General features: G+C 39.0%; 1 protein-coding gene across 1 annotated transcript; it reads left to right on the forward strand.

Annotated features, from left to right (window-relative positions):
• Window positions 1-18,665: 18,665 nt before the first annotated feature.
• LOC143580203 (uncharacterized) lies at window positions 18,666-20,478 on the forward strand. Its single transcript, XM_077063298.1, has 4 exons — window positions 18,666-18,897; window positions 19,377-19,546; window positions 19,646-19,718; window positions 20,351-20,478. Exons 1-4 carry the CDS (start codon window positions 18,666-18,668, stop codon window positions 20,476-20,478), a joined length of 603 nt encoding a protein of 200 aa, XP_076919413.1.
• The last annotated feature ends 3,013 nt before the right edge of the window (window positions 20,479-23,491 follow it).

The raw sequence follows: 23,491 nt of genomic DNA on the forward strand, positions 1-23,491 counted from the left end.
TTAGAATGGATAAATTTTGTTAAAGTAAAAATTGCAAATAAAATTTAAGATATATCATAACGTGGAACTTCGAGTTATCGACGCAACACTACAAATGACAATCCGATAAGGGCACTTATATATAGGATGTACCAACGACGTATCCACCATATTAACATTGGTACCGTTACCGTAAAACTACTTTCAGTTCTAGATTATGACACACGGTTGTACGTACTATGATTTCCATGCGATGACTTTGGTAATTATGTTCCGGACCATAATTAATTTTGTCGTCGGTTGGTCCACATAACTCGTCCCATCGTGTGGGTTACAAATCATTTTTGAAAGACATAACATTGTTAGAAAATTTTTAATTCATTTTGATTGTAAACCAGTAGATCATAGTTGTATAAAATAAAAATAAAAATGATTTGAACTCTTGAGTTGTTTTAATAAAATACTAAAGTTTCTAAAGCATCTCCAGATAAATGGGATATAAACCTTGAAAGTTGAAAATGAAAGGATTCCCTATAAATGCTATTGAGATGGATTGTGATAAGCGAGAATGAACAACTAAAGCATCTGTTGATAAATGGGATACAAACCTTGAAAGTTGAAAATGAAAGGATTCCTTATATATGATATTGAGATGGATTGTGATAAGCAAGAATGATCAAATAAACTAGAAATACGATATCAATTAGTTATTTGTATTGGGGAGGATAAAATTTTATTTGTATGAGGACATATAAGATTGATAGGTTATTCAAATTGCAATTGTTAACATCCAAAATCGAATAAAGAGTTGTTATAAAATAGGTTTAAATATGAATGACGAAAGCAATAAAAATCTTCTTTAAGAAACTTAGTTACGATTGACTTGATTCATCTGATTTAGAACACCTTGATTATCTATATTAAGTTGAATAATTGAGGTTGATTGATTGATTAATAGCAAAGTTTTGATGATTAGACTTGCGCTTGTTATTTTTGTTGTTATTATTATGGGAATGAGTAGGGGTAAACTAATTGAAACTTCCAACAAAAGAATTTAATGAACAAGATTGAATTGATTGCATTACCATTTTGAATTTGAGTTACTATACGAGTGGCCATACGGCTGTTATAGAAAATAGATGATTGATGTTGTTAGATATTGAGAAAACATTCTATGTTAAATAAGTTGAGATTTCATAAGAGGACTGATATGCTGTGAATTTCATATGAGTTGTTGAGAAAAAGAAATATAAATATGTTATGCTAGTGTTTATTCATAACTTAAGGATAAGTTAGAATTAAAATGAATTGATCAATCAGATGAGTAAATGAGTTTTATCAAATTATGACAAATTAAGATGATATCAATTAAAATTTTGAGGATGGTAATCTTGCAATGTGTTTGATAGTTTATGAATGTGGTGAGTTATTTGAAATGGTTTGATAGTTGAATATGTGATATCATGAGTATGAGAAAACCATTTGTTTAATAAACTATGTAATAATTAGATGGAAGTTATTTGATAGGTTAATAAGAGGATGAGATGTGCATGAGACAAACCAAAATAATATATTAGTTGTTTCTTGACAACTTGTGAATGTGACAAGATCAATATGAGAAAAATCAATCCAATGATTGAATAGAAATAGTTATAATTGACTTGTGATAATTGAGTCTTGATGAGTGAATGATTTGTGTTCAATCATAAGGATAAATTTTTTTTTGAGTATGTGAATAGATCAAATCAATAAATCTTGATTCAAGTGTAATTGAGTAATTGATTAATTGAGTAATTAAATCAAATCGTAGACAGTTTCAAATGAAATCAAATATACAAACAAATAAATGAATAAACAATTCTTCGATTTGTTGGGTTTCCCATGAGCTCTCCATGACATTTTATTTTCCCAACTTGTTAGCATACCAAAACAAAACAAATGTGTGAGTTGGGCTTCCCTTGAGCTTTACCTGGCATTTCATTTTCCCAACTTGTTAGTATACCAAAACAAAACACATGTGTGAGTTGAGCTTCCTATGAGCTTGTCCATGACATTTTATTGTCCCAGCTAAATAACATATCAACAATATAATTGAGTTTGTCTACCAATGAGCGTTACATGGCGTTTTAACCGACCAAACTAAATAACGAGTAGATGAATGTAAACATGAGCAGTTGAAGCATCTCGTGTATCACCACGGATGATAATGCTCTAACATAATATCGCAAATAAAATGAATTGTGCAAATGAACAGTTGGCGTGTCCATGGCGTCCCATGGTTTTCCACCCGACTAGACATTTTAAAAGCATTAAAACACAATAAAGAATTTAACCATACAGCCGATTACGTAAAACGCTTTGAGTGTCGGTCGTATGACAATTTCCACTTTAGCGAGGAATCTTGTCACGCTCCCTCGCTTTAAGGGGAAAGAGGTTAAAACAAAACTTAGGGAATTCTTAAGAAATTTCCCAACAATGAAAGGCAATCTAATAAAATTTAATAAAAATATTTTGAAATTGAAGCGTAGCCTCGGAGTTATAAAAATATTTTGAACGTGAAGCATAGGTTCGAAGTTGTGTGTGCATGGAAATAAAAATAAACAATTATATAAGCATTTAATCTAGAAAGTAAATACGTAAACTGTAAACAAATAAATATAACACATAAGGTAAACAAATAAGCATGTATGGGGTCCTAAGCATGTTTCTAGGACACCACTAACGACCTTTCTTAAACCTTCGGATCTGATACCAATTTGTCACACCCCAACCTAAGGCGGAAATGCCGGGGCGCGAACTGATTGTTCAAAGCTCACAAGGTACTATCATGCAAATTAAAATATGACAATATCTATTTATTTTATTTAAATAAACAATTTGCAAATGAGTACATCACGTATAAAGAAATTACAAAACTAATCTAATAATCTTGAATAGGTTTTAAATCCTAAAAGGCATCTCTACGTGGTCTTCATTTTGCTAAACAATACAACCTGATAACCCGCAAATGCGTACAAAATATATTTTTTTCAACATGAGGTTGAGTTAGAAAATCACCAATTTTTATATTATGATATAATAATATATAAATAAAGAGCAAAACTGTTATCTGTGATTATAACCAATCAAATCATAGCATATAAATAATTCAAACAAATAATAATGTGTGGGCTAAACCATTGCCATGAGAATCGGGCATTGGTCACCATAAATGGGTAATTGAGTTGTCGGTGAAACCTTGTCATGCGATCGAACGCCGGTCACTACGACATGATGTGATTATAATGATGGACCTCTCTGATGTGTGTCTAATGAATACTTCTTTCTACAAGACTCACAACTAAGCTTTAATTTTTTAAAACGAAAATTCCTAATAACGCCACACACAACCGATAAGTGTACCGATCACAAGTAGCATAGACCTAAGAAGTTCGAGTATAGAACACAAGGACACGTGAAAACGCCTACGATTACTAAACCCTAGACAAGGCCTTCCTAAGAATAATATATTTTTATTTGATTTTTAATAATTAAAAACTACTTGACCTAAATTACTTTAACTAAATTAATTAACTTAACTTAACCAAACTAAGTGAAACACTTAACAAAACTTGACGAGGTTTTAACGAATATGGAGAAAACGTCTACCTAGGTAAGAATCAAATTGACGGTCTAACAAGCAAAAGGATTGAATGATCTCACGATACCGGTATCTAAAGATGACACAACTAAGGCTCGCACAAGCTAGCTAGATCACCTCTCGGTCTCACTAACAAACCCTAACTTACACTTAATTGATTTTAAAAACAAACGGGAAAACGATTACTAAGGTGTTCTAATGTCGACTCTCCTCTCGGACTCACCGACACTCAACCCTAATGGAAATGAATACTACACAAACAAGGATAGAGGAACAATTTAGTTTAACATATATTAGACCAACTAGTCGCCCACAAGCCCAAACCCGACAAGAACCGAACTCGCTCTTGTGCAATCCTAATCCTAGTATGCAAAGGCTATGAGACGACCTTACTTCTTATCACCACTCAGTCTCTAAGAAGGTGCTTACCCGCTGATTTATACCAAAACACACTCAACAAAACCCTACGGTGATATCTACCGCATACAAATTCTAAACACCAAGTAAAGAATCAAACAAGATACAATTAATCAAAACAAAATTCAATCAATCGAAGCAAGAGGTTTATGAAATATAATTAATAAAATCCCAGCCACTAAACACAATCTAATTCAATATTAAATGAAACTTTACAATAATACTTCAAGTCTTTTGATCAAACAATCCATAAAACTCATCAAAACCGAACAATTATCATCAAACCTAGGTAAAACTAACAAGATTAGCTACTCATGTTATTTGGACGACAACAAAACTTCATAATAACCATCATAATACTCAACTAATTCATAATCAAACTCGATCTACAATCAAGTATAATCAAGAACAACTTAATCCTTAACTCAATTGCAAAATAATTCAGTTTCAATATAAAAAAACAAGAGAATAATGAACCATAAATCAAACCAAAGTTTATATGGATGTAAGATGATATTCTTGGATGTCCTTGGCTGCTTAAACACTTGAGAAAAAAATTTGCTTCAAATTTCTTTTGTTTTTTCTTTCCTTGCTGGCCGATCGGAAGTGTTGACCAAGTTAAGTTTTTTATTTTTTTTCTTTCTTTGCTGCTGCTTGCGATCGGGATTCCTTGGGAATGTTAGGTCTTTAATTTTTTTATTTGTTTGCTGTTCCTAGCCGCCAAGTTGGAGCAAAACCAAGTTGGCTTATATTTTTTTCTTCTTGATGCTTCAAACTGCCGCACGGAAGTTTTTTTCTAGCTTAGGATTTTTTTTTATTTTGATGTTATTATATATTACACTCATGCAAGGTTTCAAACAAATGAGCTCGGGTCGGGCTTTAATTTGGTTCTTCAAAATTTGAGCGTAAAAGGCCTTTATGTCTTGCAAAAACTCGGTTCTTTTCTTCTTTAAAAATGCAACCTACAAAATATATAATTATGTAAGATCATGCTAAAATAAGTTAAGAACATCAATTATTATATAAATAAGCGATTATAATGATGATAAATGGTGCGGAAAACGAGTGTGTTTTAAAACAAATCAAACATCCCCACACTTAAGACTTTTTCGTCACTGAAAAAGAAATCTACACAGGATCATAACCAAGTGAAAACAACAAACTCCAATATTATTTAATATTATTTAAACAATAGAAATAGCTCGACATATTGACCGCGATTGCCGGTATATTTGTCCACTTTAAACCTAACCACTAACCAATCAAGCCCTTAATTGCATTAAGCGTTTTAGGTTCAAAAGTCACGGCTACGCCTACCCCATCTCAGACAAAGAGAGTTAGAAAAACTAGAGTCGAAACATACTGGTTCGACAAATCACCGTAAGCCAAGGACTCGTTGATGGTACTAACTAGATGCACTCGGTGAAATTTGATGGATGAATGGTCATGTGGAGGCCGCACGAGCTATTCCTAAATATTATTGGACTTTGTCTTATAAATCCCTAATTTGATATTTATTGACTAAGAACCTCGAGCCCCAATAACGATAACCTCATAGTCACTATCCCCTAAGCAATGCGTAAACTCTCAGCCCCGTCTAGTATGTGCATCTTTGGCCTCTTTTACTATTTCTGGATGCTTTTTGCATCTTTTATTTGTACTTCTCTTTTTTTTCATGCTTTTGCAAGATTTTTTTTTGCACCTAAATAAATATAACTATTTTCTAAGCTCGTAAAAAGATGGACATTGTGGTGGTGTGCTGGTTTGAGTGCATTTAAGTCTTACCGTCTCACAGTTATTAGATTATGGTAATCCTCCCTAAGTATTGAAATTTGGTTTCACCCTTTCTCAAATTATTAGGTATATTAAATATGCTAAAGAGGACTATCGAAGCTAGTTGGGCCTACCAACACATCCCAAATCAGATATGCAAACCATCTCTTCTTTTATTATTATTATTAATATTATTATTATTATTATATTTTCAAAATTTCCGAGAGATTGTTAATACAACGATAATAATATCTTTTCCTGTTTGACGTAGAAGAAAAACAAATTTCAAGGGACTTTTTTTTTAAAATTCAGTCGCCCCAGTTACTTTCAGTTTTCGGGTAAATGGCTGTCTACAGGTAGATAACATGACCAAACATATATAAAAATACATGTTCCTTGAACTTAAGTAACCGACATAATTTTAAGTGAAAGAATTAAACAAAACACACAACAGCCACCCCAGTCACTTTCAGTTTTCAAGTAAATGGATATCCCGTATGTCTACAAGTAGATGACAGGACCAAACATATACAAGTATATATCCCTCAAACTTAAGTAACCGACATATTTTTAAGCGAAAGAGTGCAAAAATATTATTATTTTTTTTACAACTATTTTTTTACAACTAAGTAAAATAAACTCTCATTCCCAAACTTAGAACGAAATCGTCCTCGATGAGAAAAAGAAAAAGAAAAAGAAAGAAAAATAAAATAAAATAAAAATAGAACTTAAAATTTTCAAGAATAAAACAGAGAACGAGTTACTCCCGTGGTTTATATGCAGAATCTTCACCAGCTGTGTATCCATCGAATGACCGTATAGCATTTCATTCGCGACCGCAATCTCGGGAGAACCAGTTCCAAAATGCCATCAGAGCTACCATGCGCATAATCATACCTGCAATAACTCAAACTCGCTCGCATGTAGCGGCGTATAACATAGAAAACAAAACATAAGAAATAAAAATATTTTTGTGTTTTTTGTATTTTTGTATTTTTATTTTATTTTATTTATTTTTTTATAGAATACCCCTAAAATCGACCGAGTCGGATGGAAATTGAGTACGAGCGGTTTCAATTTGGAACATCCTAACAAAGAAAAAATAAGTAAAACCGAGAGCAAAAACAAAAAGTACACACTCTACAACTCAGGCTATCTCCCGAGTGATGCATCCAACACGTCTACGCCTCGGTGAGTGGGTCAAGGTAGAATACCTCGGCTGTCTGACCAGCAACTGGCTCGCCTATGTAGTGCTTCAACCTATGACCGTTCACCTTAAATTTCCCGCTCTTATCTTGTATCTCAATAGTGCCATACGGGAATACCTCAGTGAATGTGAACGGTCCTGACCATCGGGGTTTCAACTTTCCCGGGAATAACCTCAACCAGGATTTATACAATATAACAAGATCCCCACACTTGAACTGCTTATTACCCTTCAACTTTCTATCACGCAGTTCCTTCGTCCACTCCTTATACTTAAGCGACTACGCGTACGCGTGATCACGCAGCTCCTCTAACTCATGCAACTGGTGGAAACGAGTGCCTTCCGTGGCAGATATATCAAGATTAACATTTTGAAGGGCCCATGAAGCACGAATTTCCAACTCGACAGGTATATGACATGCCTTCCCATAAATCATCCGAAACGGCATGGAACCGGTCGGAGTCTTGTAGGCTGTATGAAAGGCCCACAAAGCGTCATCCAATTCGTCGGACCAATCCCAACGATTCGAACCAACCATTTTCTCAAGAATACGTTTGATTCCCCGATTACTCACTTCCACATGCCCACTAGTCTATGGGTGGTAGACGGTCGCAAGCCGATGGGTGACCCCATAGCATTGCAACGCCTTCTCCATCTGCGCATTGCAGAAGTGAGTATCTCGATAACTGATCAAGGCTTTCGGTACACCACAACGAGCAAAAAGACTGTTAAGAAATCAGACCACAACTCGGGCATCATTCGTGGGTAAAGCCTTGGCCTCAACCCACTTTGAAATATAATCAACGGCCACGAGTATGTACGTGTTCCCACGCAAATATTGAAACTGTCCCATGAAATCAATGGCCCACACATTGAAAACCTCACAAACCTGAATAGCGTTTTGGGGCATTTCATTTCGTGACGAGATGTTGCCGACATGCTGGAAATGATCAAAACTCCTCACAAATGCATGCGCATCCTTAATAATCGAAGGCCAATAAAAACCAGAATCAAACACCTTCTTTGCCGTCGAACTCGCACCGTGGTGACCTCTTGTCGGTCCTACATAAAAATGGCCCAGAATCTGTCATCCCTCCTTAGCATCTACACACCTCCTAATCAGCTGATCAGCACCGATACGGAAAAGATACGAGTCGTCCCATAGGTAGAACTTAACATCAGCAAAGAATTTCTTCTTTTGTTGGTAAAGCATCTTCGGGAGGTACCCGCCCACAAGCTAGTTAGCGAAGTCATTGAACCATGGAAAAACCTCCTCCTGCATTGTAACAAACATGAGGCTCTCTGTCGGAAAACAGCCATCGATCCTGACCCCCGAATCTCCTAACTCCGCTCCCTCTAGACGCGAAAGATGATCGGCCACCACATTCTCGGCTCCCTTTTTGTCACTAATCTCAATATCAAACTCTTGAAGGAACATGATCCATCGGATAAGACGAGGCTTAGCATCCTGCTTTCTAAAGAGATATCGAACAACAACATGGTTCGTGTACACAATCGTCTTGGTCAAAACTAGATAAGACCTAAATTTATCGAATGCAAACACCACAACTAAAAGTTCTTTCTCAGTGGTGGTATAACTCTCCTGTGCACCATTTAAGGTCTGGCTAGCGTAGTAAATCGGATGGAAGTGCTTATCCTTCCGCTGTCCAAGAACTGCTCCGACTGCGAAGTCGCTCACGTCACACATCAACTCGAATGGTAACGACCGGTCGGGGGCAATCATGATCGGGACGCTAACGAGTTTTTCTTTCAAAAGATCAAACTCCTCAATACACTGCTCAGAAAAAACGAATGGAGCATTCTTCTCCAGAAGTTTGGTCTCGCGATCTTAGAAAAATCTTTGATGAAGCGGCGGTAGAACCCGGCATGACCTAGAAAACTCCGGATGGATCTCACAGAAGTGGGCGGGGAAAGATTAGAAATGGTCTCGACCTTTGCTCGGTTAACCTCTATCCCTGCACTTGAAATCCGATGCCCCAGAACATTTCCCTCGCGTACCATGAAATGACACTTCTCCCAGTTAAGGACTAGGTTAGTGTCAACTTAGCGGGCCATCATCCTCTCAAGATTAGAAAGGAAATGATCAAAGGAACTCCCAAATACAAAAAAAATCGTCCTTGAACACCTCCATGGAGTCCTCGATCTTGTCCTGGAAAATAGCCACCATGCATCTCTGAAATGTGGTTGGAGCGTTACACAATCCGAACGACATACGTCAATAGGAAAACATTCCGTAAGGACAGGTAAAAGTGGGTTTCTCCTGGTTATTGGGAGCTATCGGAACCTGGAAATACCTAGAGAAACCATCTAAGAAGCAGTAGTACTGCTGACCTGCCAAGCGCTTCAACATCCGATCAATGAAGGATAAAGGAAAGTGGTCTTTCCTGGTGGCATCATTCAGTCTGCGATAGTTGATGTAGAATCTCCATCCAGTCACAGTCCTAGTGGGAATGAGCTCATTCCTCTCATTTGTGACGACAGTCATGTCACTCTTTTTAGGAACCACTTGAACTGGACTCACCCAAGCACTATCAGAAATGGGGAAAATGAACCCCGCATCAAGGAGTTTAATGATCTCCTTCTTCACAACCTCCTGTATCTTCGGATTGAGCCGCCTTTGCGGCTGAACGACGGTTTTGAAATTATCCTCCATAAGGATTTTATGAATGCAAAACGAAGGATAGATACCCTTAATGTCGATAATATTCCATGCAATCGACTCCTTATACTCTCATAGCACCCTCAACAACTTCCTCTTCTCGACCTTCGTCAAAGCAGATGCAATAATAACCAACAACTTCCTCTCTTCATCTAAACACGCATTCTCCAGATGGGCAGGCAACTCCTTAAGCTCTAAGGAAGAAGGAGGACTCTCGATGGAAGGTCGGTCCATCGTATCATCTCGTACGATCCCAACAGACACACCAGTTTCCAGGCCATGTGGCTCAGTGTCGTCATCCAAGGACTGATCGGTCATGGCAACCATCTCAATCTCTGAAATCTCCCTATCGAGAATCTGGGTGCCAGAGGCAGATCCTCCACAAATCTCACTGAAAAACTCCCCAACATGTTCCATGATGGTATCGATGAAGTATAAGAAGTCATCAGCAGACTTGGGGTGTTTCAGTGACCGTCGAACGTTAAAGGTGACGTTCTCATCCCCAACTCTCAAAATCAACTTACCCTCGCAGACGTCGAACAACGCCTGCGCAGCGGCAAGGAATGGTCGGCCTAAGATAAGTAGGACACTATCATTATCATTCGTGTCCAAGACGACAAAGTCCACCAGGAAGATGAACTTGTCGACACGAACGAGCATGTTGTCGACCACCCCTCAGGGGCATTTCATAGAACTATCAACAAGCCGGATACTCATCCTTGTAGGCCTCGGCTCGCCTAAACCCAACTTGCGATACACAGAATACGCCATGAGATTTATACTGGCACCAAGATCCGCCAGCGCATAAACCACCGTATCATCACTCAAGATACATGGAATCGTGAAACTCCCAGGATCGGTTATCTTCTCTGGTAACTTTCTCTGCAAGACTGTAGAGCAACTAGCACTAAATGGGATGGAAGAGACTTCAGCTAACTTCTCCGTATTCGAAAGAATATCCTTAAGGAACTTTGCATATTTCGGCATTTGAGTGAGTGCCTCAAGGAATGGAATGTTAAAGTGAAGCTGCTTCAAAAGATCAAGGAATTTGGAGTTCTGCCCCTCGTCTCTTTCCCTGTGGAGTCTCCCAGGGTATGGAACTCTAGGTTTATAGACTCTCGCAGGTGTGCTGGGTAATTGCTGGTTTTCGGCCTGGGCTTCGCCTCGGATGCACCTTGGCCGGTGGAGACTCCAACTGAATGTCCTCGTCCACCTGCTCTTCTCCATCGACCGTAGGCTCCTCAACGACTCCTTCTCTAGTCGCCTCCTGAATCACGGGCTCGATGTGCGCCCCTGCACCGCTCCTCGTCGTCACAAGCTTCGCGAATCCTTCGGGTTCTGCTCGGTATTACTCGGAAGTGTACCCGGTGACCTCTCATTTAATCGACTCACTATCTCCCCCATCTGCCGCTCGAGATTCTGAATTGACACTCCCTGATTTCTCATGAATGACTCTTGCTCCTGAATTTTCTCTTGGGTCTCTTTGTGTTAGGAATCCTCTCGAGTCATGAGTTGTGACAACATCTTTGTCTGCTGTGCCTTCATCTCCTCTAAAGTGGTCTTCTTCTGCCTGCTACTCGCTCCCTCACCGGAATCCTGGAATAGACTTTGACGCTGCTGGAAACCAGAATGATTTTCGTTCCTCAAGTTGGAATTTTGATTGCCTCTGCACCCTGAATTATAAGTATTGAAAGAATTTTGATTTCGGTTAGGATTACTAACAAAGTCTACCGCCTCCTCCTGGAAAACTATGGGGCACTGAACAGTATCATGCCCTCCTATTCAAATCTTGCACAACATACTCTTTACCTGCAAGTCTTTCACAGTCTTCACTAACGCCTCAACCTGTGCCGCTAATGCGGTGTTCGTGTCGACTGAATGCATGCTTGGTGATGTAGAATCGACGCTCCTATTACTCTTAGCTGGTGGTCGCAGGTATCCACTCATGGGTAACCCATTAAACAAAGAAATGCACTCATCCGTATCATTCGTTGTCAAAAAATTACCTCCCACCGCCGTGTCAAGCATACTCTGTGTCGCGTACGTCACCCTGTTATAGAAATTCTCAACAACTGCCCAGTCTTGCAGGCCATGGTTCAGACACAAAGCAAGTATATTTTTGAATCTCTCCCATGCCTCGTAGAAACTCTAGGTGTCCTCCATCTGAAAAGAATGAATTTGATTATGCAAATGAGCGGCCTTAGCCGGAGGATCGTATTTCTCTAGAAACAGGGTCTGCATGGCGGCCCAAGTAACTATGGAGCCCTGTGGAAAGGACTCAAGCCACATACTCGCATGATCAACTAGTGAGAACGGAAAAACGCGGAGTTTGATAGTGTCTTCGGATACGCCGGCGAGATGAAAAGTATCGCAAATACGTGTAATGTTAGTGAGATGAGAATGTAGGTTTTCGTGAAGCTACCCATGAAATTGAGCAGAATGTGAGATGGTGTTCATAATGTTCGACGGAATCTGCCAATTCGTGTTAACTGCGATGGTAGGTGGAGCAATGCTGGATCTTGCCCCAACATCGGCCGGACGAGCCCGGTCTGCAACTGTTCTCCTCTGTGGTGTGTCGGCCATAGCCTTATCCCTAGTTACGGATTCAGAAAAAGTAGGAGAAGAGGATGTATCATCAACAGACGAAGTAGAACTGGAAGATGGATCGGTACGACGTCTCTCACGTCTCTCAGCTTCTGGTGGTCCAAGAGATCGAGTATGTCGTATACAACTATTAAAATTAACAAAAGAAACTAGAATTAGCTAAACTAAATTAACTACTAAGCAAAGCAAAAATACAAGTAGCAAATAGGGTTGGTCCTAACTCGAGTCGTTCTCAATACGCCTCAAACCGTGTCCCCGGCAGCGGCGCCAAAAACTTGATGTGTGTCTGATGAGTACTTCTTTCTACGGGACTCAAAGCTAAGCTTTAAATTTTAAAATGGAAATTCCTTATAACACCACACACAACCGACAAGTGTACCGATCACAAGTAGCATAGACCTAAGAAGTCCGAGTATCGAACACAAGGACACGTGAAAACGCCTATGATTACTAAACCCTAGACAAGACCTTCCTAAGAATAATATATTTTTATTTGATTTTTAATAATTAAAAACTACTTGACCTAAATTACTTTAACTAAATTAATTAACTTAACTTAACCAAACTAACTGAAACACTTAACGAAACTTGATGAGGTTTTAACGAATATGGAGAAAACGTCTACCTAGGTGAGAATCAAATTTAGGGTCTAACAAGAAAATGGATTGAATGATCTCACGACACCGGTATCTAAATATGACACAACTAAGGCTCGTTCAAGCTAGCTATATCACCTCTCGGTCTCACTAACAAACCCTAATTTACACTTAATTGATTTTAAAAACAAACGGAAAAACGATTACTAAGGTGTTCTAATGCCGACTCTCCTCTCGGACTCACCGACACTCAACCCTAATGGAAATGAATATTACACAACCAAGAATAGAGGAACAATTTAGTTTAACATATATTAGAAAAACTAGTCGCTCACAAGCCCAAACCCGACAAGAACCGAACTCGCTCTCACGCAATCCTAATCTTAGTACGCTAAGGCTATGATATGGCCTTACTTCTTATCACCTCTCGGTATCTAAGAAGGTGCTTACCCGCTGATTTATACCAAAACACACTCAACAAAACCCTACGGTGATATCTACATCATACAAATTCTAAAAACCAAGTAAATAATCAAACAAGATACAATTAATCAAAACAAAATTCAACCAGTCAAAGCAAGAGTTTTATGAAATATAATTAATAAAATCCCAGCCACTATACACAACCTAATTCAATATTAAACGAAACTTTACAATAGTAATTCAAGTCTTTAGATCAAACAATCCATAAAACTCATCAAAACCGAACAATTATCATCAAACCTAGATAGAACTAACAAGATTAGCAACTCATGTTATTTGGATAACAGCAAAATTTCATTATAACCATCATTAAACTTAACCAATTCATAATCAAACTCAATCCACAATCAAGTATAATCAAGCACAACTTAATCCTTAACTCAATTGCAAAATAATACAATTTCAATATCAAAAACAAGAGAATAATGAACCATAAATCAAACCAAAGTTTATGTGGATGTATGATGTGTTGTAAAACACACTTGTTTCCACACCATTTTTATCATATTTTTATTGCTTAATTATCTAATAAATAAGGGTTTTGGATTGTTTTAACATGATCTTACAAAGTTTATTATCTTTCTTAGGTTACGAGTTTTAAAAAAGAAAAGGACTGGGTTTTGGAAGACTTAAAAGGCCTTTATGATCAATGTTTGAAGAACCAAGTTAAAACCCAACTCAAAAGCCCATTTGTGTGAAGCCTTTCATACATATTATATAATAACACACAAAAAATAAAAACCCTGAGCCTAATAATACATTCCGATCGGCAGTGTGTGCTAGAACGCCATAAAAAAATATTGTTTTTGGTTCTTGGTAAACATTGGTGGGAGTAAAACAACAAACAATATATAAAAAGTTAAACCAACACTCCTTTTGTGCTTCCGATCGGAACAAGTATAAAAAAAAGTTATTTTTCAAGCTTTTGTAAGAGTTAAGGAGGAAGAAGACCACCAAGGAGAACATCGGTACAGCAGCTTGGGGTCGTTTTACATCACATATTTCAACCCTATACAAGAGTATAACACTCATAAACTTCGCTTTCATGTTTATGTTCATAACTATATTGATTTTGATCTTTAAAGTTAATTGTTTTCCCATTGAGTTAAGTATTGAGGTGTGTTTGATTATACTTGATTGTGGATTGAGTTTAATTATGATTTTCTTGAGTATTATGGTTGTTATTTTAAGTGTTTTCTGCTGTCCAAAAATTATGATTGACTAAACTTCTTTGTTCTACCTAGGTTAGATGATTATTGTTCGGTTTTGATGAGTTAAATGGATTGTTTTGGTTAATATGACTTGAATTGCTATTGAAAGTTTCGTTTAATGATGAATTAGGTTGTGTTTAGTGGCTGCCATATTATTGATATTGTCTCATAATCTCGTGATTCGATTAATTGAATTGCTTTTGATTGATAGTTGCATGTTCAAGTCTTTACTTTGTGTTTAGATTTTGTTTTGCGGTAGGTACAACCGTAGGGTTTTGTTGAGATTGTTAATTGATATAATTCAGCGGGTAAGCACCTTCTTAGAGACCGAGAGGTGATATGAAGTAAATTCGTCTCATAGCTTTTTCTTGTTAGGATTAGCATTGCACGAGAGCGGGTTCGGTTCTTGTCGGGTTTGGGTTCGTGAGTGATTAGTTGGTCTAGTTTGTGTTTAACCAAATTGTTCCTCTATCCTTGGTTTCGTAGTATTCGTTTCCAATAGGGTCGTGTGTCGGTAAGTCCGAGAGGAGAGTCGGAATTAAAACACCTTAGCATTCGTTTCCCGGTTTGTTCTTAAAATCAATTAAGTGTAAGTTAGGGTTTGTTAGCGAGACCGAGAGGTGATCTAGATTTCTTGAGCGAACCTTAGTTGTGTCATATTTATATACCTGTGTCGTGAGATCATTCAATCCATTAGCTCGTTAGACCGTCAATTTGATTCTTACCTAGGTAGACGTTTTCTCCATTGTCAGTCACAGTCGTTAAGTGTTTCAGTTAGTTCAGTTAAGTTAAGTTAGTTTAAATTAATTAAAATAAAAATAATAAAATAAAATCAATTAAATATATTTAGGTAGGACTTGGATTAGAATCTATAATCTGAGTCGTTCTCACGTGTCTTCGAGTTCGATATCCGGGCTTTCCTTTTCTTTCCTATACACGACCGGTAAACTTGCCGTTTGTGTGAACTAGGATAGGTTGTTTGGTGTTTAAAGCTTAGTTGCGATTCGTGTTTTATTTATATATATATATTCGCACATCAAGTTTTTGGCGCCGTTGCCGGGGACACGGTTTGAGGCGATTAGTGAACGACCCGAGTTTGGGGACTTACCTGTTTCTTTTTACTTGCTTATTTGTTTTTATTGTTTTTAGTTTAATTTTAGTCTAGTTAATTTTAGATTTTCTTTTTAGTCGTATACGTCATACCCGATCACAAGGACCTCCGATACTTGAAACGTCTAACGATACCAAGAAAGTCCATCCCGAGAGAGAGTGTTCTGTTTCACCGACAGGTTCTGATTCTTCTTCTTCTGTTTCTTTCGCTTCTTCTAGGGATATGAACATGGGTGACCAACCGCCTAGGAGAGTAGTAGCTGACTTTGATAGGCCGACTCCGAATCATCAATCTAGCATTACCTTACCGGACAGTACCGCCGCTGGCAACTGGTCCATTCCTGCCTACGTCATGCAACTCATCAAAACCGCACTCTAATTCCAAGGGCTAGAGTGCGAAGATCCTTCAAACCACATCGACATGTTTTTTTTCAAATATGCGAAACTTTCAATATCGGCAACATGAACGATGAAGCCATCTATCTCCATCTTTTTCCCTTCTCACTTGCCGAAAAAGCCTACAAATGGCTGAAGCCACTACCAGCTGGATCCATCACCACTTGGACGGGCCTTCAAGAGAAATTCATAACCAAATTCTTTCCGCCATCTAAATCCGCTCGACTTCGTGAGGATATTTGTTCCTTTCGCATGAGGTCCAACGAGTCTTTCGTGGAAGTTTGGGAAAGATTCAAAGACCTCATTCTTAGTTATCCTCATCATGGTTTAGATAAGTGGATGCTCATCGAAAAACTCTACAATTGAGCCACACAGCACGTGAGAGAGATGTTGAACCAAACTGCTAACGGGAACCTCCTTAAGAATAAAGATCCCGATGAGTGCGTCGTCCTTTTTTTTGATCTAGCAACAAGCTACGAGGGGCACGGGGGTATAAATTCTTCCACGTCATCGAGAGGAGTACTTCAGGTCGATTCGAACACTAGCATGCAGGCGCAGATTGATGCTTTGAACAAACTCATTAGAGATCTTACCGTTAAGAGCGTCGCGAAATGCGAGATTTGCCGAAAGGGTCACGACACCATTGACTGTCTTGTTAAGTCGGGTAGCAATCAGGAGGAGGTTGACTTCGTCAAAAACCCCTTGAAGTATCAAAACCCCACCTTCAGCGGGAACACTGACTGGAGAAATCAGAATAACTATCGTGGGGGGGCAAGCCAGTGGCTACCAAGCCCAATACCAAAACCAGCATTGAGAGAATCTATTCAGGAAGGGGAGTTCAGGTAAGGAGAGTTCGGAACAATTGGGGAGAGAGGAGAAGAAAGCATCACTGGAGGAAATGATGGCTGAGCAACTGAAGCGAGATGAGAGGAACCGAGTGACAAATGAGGCGAAATTTGTGGAACACGATGCTATGTTGAAGAACCAGGCCACATCTCTAGCAAATCTTGAGCGTCACGTCAGAGAGATTTCCAGCCAGTTATCCGAGAGAGCACCAGGTTCATTACCGAGTAATACCGAGAAAAATCCGAGAGGGTTCGCCAAAGAAGTGACTACTAGGAGCGGTGCAAGAAAGAAAGAGAGGCTGATCCTTCGAGAGTTGTCACACCTGCGGTCGATGAAGAGGAGCAGGTGGACGAGGAGATCCAGATGGAGCCTCCTCCGGCCGAGGCACACCAGCAGACTATTCCAGCGAGTACAAAGCCGGCCGATATACCTTCATCATCATCAAACCCACCTCTGAGCGTCTGTAAACCCAAACTGTCTTATCCTGGGAGACTCCGAACGGACAAAGACGAGTAGAAAAACTCCAAGTTCCTCGAACTTCTCAAGTAGCTTCACCTAAACATTCCTTTCCTTGAGGCGCTCACTCAGATGCCTAAAAATGTCAAATTCCTCAAGGACATTCTTTCTAATAAGAATAATCTAGTTGAGGTCTCTTCTATTCCGTTGAGTGTTGGGTGCTTTGCAGTGTTGCAGAGCAAGTTGCCAGAAAATATGGCCGATCCTGGGAGTTTCACGATTCCCTGCATCTTAGGCGAAGATACGGTTCGACATGCTTTGGCCGACCTTGGGGCCAGCATCAATCTTATGCCGTATTCTGTTTTCAGTAAGTTAGGTCTTGGTGAACCGAGGCCAACCCGAATGAGTATCTAGCTTGCTGATCGTTCCATGAAATACCCGCGAGGGGTGGTCGAGAACATGCTCGTTCGTATCGACAAGTTCATATTCACGGTGGACTTTGTCATTCTGGATATGAATGAGTATGATAGTGTCCCGCTCATTTTAGGCCTACCATTTCTTGCCACCGCACAGGCGTTGATCGACGTCCGTGAGGGAAAATTGATTTTGAAAGCTGGGGATGATAACGTCACCTTTGACGTAAGACAATCACTAAAGCACCCCAAGTCGGCTAACGACTCCTTGTATTTTGTTGACACCATCGCATCGCATGTGCGGGAGTTTTTCACTGACATCTATGGAGGACCTATATTGGACCCAAATATTCTCAATAGAGAGATTTCAGAGGTCGATATGGTTGCCAAGACCACTCAACCATTGATGGATGACACCGTGTCACCACCTCTAGTTTCAGAGTCAGCTGTTGAGATCGTACGAGACGATCCGAGGGACCAACCCTCCGTTGAGAGCCCTCCTTCCTTTGAACTTAAGGATCTACCCGATCATCTGGAGTATGCATTTTTGGACGAAGAGAGGAAGCTACCCGTCATCATCGCGTCTGCCTTGACGGAGTTTGAGAAGTTGAAGTTGTTGAAGGTGCCGAAAGCGTACAAGGAGGCGATAGCATGGAAGATTATCGACATCAAAGGGATTAATCCATCGTTCTGAACTCATAAATTCCTCATGGGGATCGAGGTCGATCGAGCTAAAATTGAAACCATTTATAATCTCCCCCCCGCCCACTTCTGTGAGATCCATCTGTAGCTTTTTAGGTCATGCAGGTTTTTATCGCCGGTTCATTAAAGATTACTCAAAAATTGCGAGAACGATGACTAAGCTACTAGAGAAAGACGTTCCATTTGTCTTCTCTGAACAATGTATCGAGGCGTTTGATCTTCTAAAAGACAAACTAGTTAACGCCCTGATCATGATTCCTCCCGACTGGAATTTGCCATTCGAATTGATGTGCTACGCGAGTGACTATGCCATTGGAGCAGTTCTTGTACATCGGAAGGAGAAGCACTTCCACCCGATCTACTATGCTAGCCGGGCCCTAAACAGTGCTCAGGAGAATTACACCACCACCGAGAAGGAGTTGTTAGCTGTAGTGTTTGCATTCGATAAGTTTAGGTCCTATCTTGTTCTGTCCAAAACAATCGTCTATACGGATCATGCTGCCATTCGTTATCTTTACAGCAAGCAGGACGCAAAGTCTCATCTTTCCGATGGATCCTGCTGCTTCAGGAGTTTGATATTGAAATCCATGATAAAAAGGATGCCGAGAATGTGGCGGCCGATCACTTGTCACGTCTTGAGTGAGCCGAGATTGGAGATGCTAGGGTCAACATCAATGACCATTTCCCGATAGAGAATCTCATGTTTGTCAGAGCCCAGGATGACGGCTACCCGTGGTTTGCCGATATCGCGAACTTTCTCATTGATGGTTCCCTCCCTAGGAGGATGTCTCACCAGCGAAAGAATAAATTCTTTGCTGACGTAAAGTTCTACATCTATGACGACCCGTTTCTTTTTCGCACAGGTGCTGATCAGCTGGTGAGGAGATGTGTGGATGTTGAAGAGGGGTGGCAGATTCTGAGCCACTGTCACGAAGGACCGACAGGAGGTCACCATGGTGCTGTTATTACTACTAAGAAGGTCTTCGATTCAGGATTCTATTTGCCTTCGATTTTCAAAGATGCTCATGCGTTCGTTAAAAGTTGTGACCGATGCCAACGTGTCGATAACATCTCATCCCGAAATGAGATGCGCCAAAATTCTATTCAGGTTTGCGAGGTTTTTGACATTTAGGGTATTGATTTTATGGACCCGTCCCCGTCGTCTAGAGGGAAGAAGTACATACTTGTGGCATTTGATTACGTTTGTATGTGGGTCAAGGCTAGAGCCTTGCCCACTAACGACGCCCGAGTTGTAGTGAGATTTCTTAAGGCTCTATTCTCTCAGTTTGGTGTACCGAAAGCCTTGATGAACGATCGAGATACTCACTTCTGCAACGCGCAGATGGAGAAGGCGTTGCAACGCTATGGGGTCACCCATCGGATTGCGACTGCCTACCATCCACAGACTAGTGGACAGGTGGAAGTGAGTAACTGGGGCATTAAACGCATTCTTGAGAAGAAGGTTGGGCTAAACCAAAAGGGTTGGCCCGAAAAATTAGACGATTCTTTCTGCGCTTTCCGTACAACGTACAAAACTCCGACTGGGGGTCTACACTGTTTCAGATGATTTATGGGAAAGCCTGCCATTTGCCTGTTGAGTTGGAGCACAGTGCTTCTTGGGCACTTCAAACAGTTAACCTTGACCTTTCGACTGCGGGAGTTCACCGTTCCCATCAGATACATGAGTTAGAGGAACTCCGCGATCATGCCTATGCACACTCGTACAATTATAAGCTGAATACCAAAAAGCTGCATGATAGAAAGTTGAGAGGTGATAAACAGTTCAAGTGTGGGGATCGGGTTTTGCTATACAATTCCCGATTACGGTTATTTCCAGGGAAGCTGAATTCCCGATGGTCAGGCCCGTTCACCATTACCGAGGTATTCCCGTATGGCACAATTGAGATTGAAGACGAAAGTGGGAAGTTCAAGGTGAACGGTCACAGGTTGAAGCACTACATATGAGAGAAGGTTGCGGAGCAGACGATTGAGATCTTGTACCTTGATGCCTTTACTGATGAATAGGCGTGATGGAGGGGTCAGGCTGAGGACCCGTTAAACCAAGCGCTCTCGGGAGGCAGCCCGAGTTTTCGTTTATCTGTTTTTATTTTTGTTACTAAGGATCCTCCCGATTGAAGCCGCTCGTACTCAATCTCCATTCGAGCAGCTGGTTTTGAGGGTATTCTATTTGTCTTTATTTATAATAAAAAATAAAAAATATATAAAAATATAAAAATACAAAAATACAAAAACATGTTTATTTCTTATGTTTTGTTTTCTGTGTTGTACGCCGCTACATGCGAGCGAGTTTAAGATATTGTAGGTATTATTATGCGCATGGTAGCTTTGATGGCATTTTGAAACTGGTTCTCCCGAGGTCGCGGCCGCGAATGAAATGTTATACGGTCGTTTTATTGATACACAACTGGTGAAGATTCTGCTTATAAACCAGAGGAGTAACCCGTTCTCTATTTTATTCTTGAAGATTTTAATTTTAATTTTATTTATTTGTCTTGTTCTCATCGAGGACAATTTCATTCTAAGTGTGGAGATGGGAGTTTGTTTTACTTAGTTGTAGAAAATAAATAAATAAAAAAAATTTTAATAACATTTTTGCACTCTTTCGTTGAAAATTATGTCAGTTACTTAAGTTCGACGGACATATACTTGTATATGTTTGGTCATGTTATCTACTTGTAGACCTACGGGATAACCATTTACCCGAAAACTGAAAGTGACTGGGACGACTGAATTTAAAAATAAATAAATAAATGTTTAAAAAAATGTGTCCCTTGAAATTTGTTTTTCTTCTATGTTAAGCAGGAAATGATATTATTACCGTTGTGTTAACAAGCTCTCGAAACTTTTGAAAAAAAATATAATAGTAATAAAAGAATAGATGGTTTGCATATCTGATCTGGGATGTGTCGGTAGGCCCAACTAGCTTTGATAGTCCTCTTTAGCAAATTTTAATATATCTAATAATTTGAAAAACGATAATACCGAATTTCGATGCTTAGGGAGGATTACCATAATCTAAAAACTTTGATATGGTAAGACTTAGATGCACTCAAATCAGCACACCACTACAATGTCCATCTTTTTACGAGCTTAGAAAATAGTTATATTTATTTGGGTGCAAAAAAAAAAAAAATCTTGCAAATGCATGAAAAAAAAAAGAAAGAAAAGAAAGTAAAAATAAAAGATGCAAAAAGCATTCAAAATAGTAAAAGAGGCCAAAGTTGCACATACTAGACATGGCTGAGAGTTTACGCTTTGTTAAGGAGATAGTGACTTTGAGGTTATCGCTATTGGGGCTCGAGGTTCTTAGTCAAAAAATATCAAATTGGGGATTTATAGGAAAAATTCCAATAATATTTGTATGGCCTCCACATGACCATTCATCCATCAAATTTTACCGAGTGCATCCACTTAGTACCATTAACGAATCCTTGGATTACGGTGATTTGTCGAACCAATCTGCTTCGAATCTAGTTTTTCTAACTCTCTTTTTTCTGAGATGGGGTAGGTGTAGCCGTGGTTTTTTGAACTTAAAACGCTTAATGCGATTGGGGGCTTGATTGGTTGGTGTATGGGTTTAAAGTGGACAAATATACTGGCAATCGCGATCAATATGTCGAGCTGTTTCTATTATTTTGGTAATGTTAAATAATCTGGGAGTTTGTTGTTTTCACTTGGTTATGATCTTGTGTAGATTTCTTTTTCAGGGACGGAAAAGTCTTAAGTGTGGGGATGTTTGATGTGTTGGAAAACACACTTGTTTTCCGCACCTTTTTATCATCTCTTTATTGCTTAATTATCTAATAAATAATGGTTTTGGCTTGTTTTAACATGATCTTACAAAGTTTATTATCTTTCGTAGGTTACGGATTTTAAATGAGAAAAGGACCGGGTTTTGGAAGACTTAAAAGGCCTTTATGATCAATGTTTGAAGAACCAAGTTAAAGCCCGACCCAAAAGCCCATTTGTGTGAAGCCTTTCATACATATTATATAATAACACAAAAAATAAAAACCTTAAGCCTAATAATACATTCCGATCGGCAGTGTGTGCTAGAGAAAAAGAAAGAAAGAAAGAAATCAAAATATTATTGTTTTTGGTTCTTGGTCAACGTTGGTGGGAGTAAAACAACAAACAATATATAAAAAGTTAAACCAACACTCCTTTTGTGCTTCCGATCAGAACAACAAGTATAAAAAAAGTTATTTTTCACGCATTTGTGAGAGTTAAGGAGGAAGAAGATAGCCAAGGAGGAGATCGGGACAGCAGCTCGGGGTCATTTTACATCACATATTTCAACCCCATACGAGAGTATAACACTCATAAACTTCGCTTTCTTGTTTATGTTTATAACTATATTGATTTTGATCTTTAAAGTTAATTGTTTTGTCATTGAGTTAAGGATTGAGGTGTGTTTGATTATACTTGATTGTGGATTGAGTTTAATTATGATTTTCTTGAGTATTATGGTTGTTATTTTAAGTGTTTGCTGTTGTCCAAAAATTATGATTGACTAAACTTCTTTGTTCTACCTAGGTTAGATGATTATTGTTCGGTTTTGATGAGCTAAATGGATTGTTTGGTTAATATGACTTGAATTGCTATTGAAAGTTTGGTTTAATGATGAATTAGGTTGTGTTTAGTGGCTTCCATATTATTGATATTGTCTCATAATCTCGTGATTCGATTAATTGAATTGCTTTTGATTGATAGTTGCATGTTCAAGTCTTTACTTTGTGTTTAGAGTTTGTTTGCGGTAGGTACAATCGTAGGGTTTTGTTGAGATTGTTAATTGATATAATTCAGCGGGTAAGCACATTCTTAGAGACCAAGAGGTGATAGGAATTAAAGTCGTCTAATAGCTTTTGCTTTTTAGGATTAGGATTGCGCGAGAGCGGGTTTGGTTCTTGTCGGGTTAGCGATTAGTTGGTCCAGTTTGTGTTTAACCAAATTGTTC

This window comes from Bidens hawaiensis, unplaced genomic scaffold (assembly GCF_021521415.1).
Source record: "Bidens hawaiensis isolate Kalapana, Puna unplaced genomic scaffold, B.hawaiensis_p1.1 tig00030277_1, whole genome shotgun sequence".
Lineage (NCBI taxonomy): Eukaryota > Viridiplantae > Streptophyta > Magnoliopsida > Asterales > Asteraceae > Bidens > Bidens hawaiensis.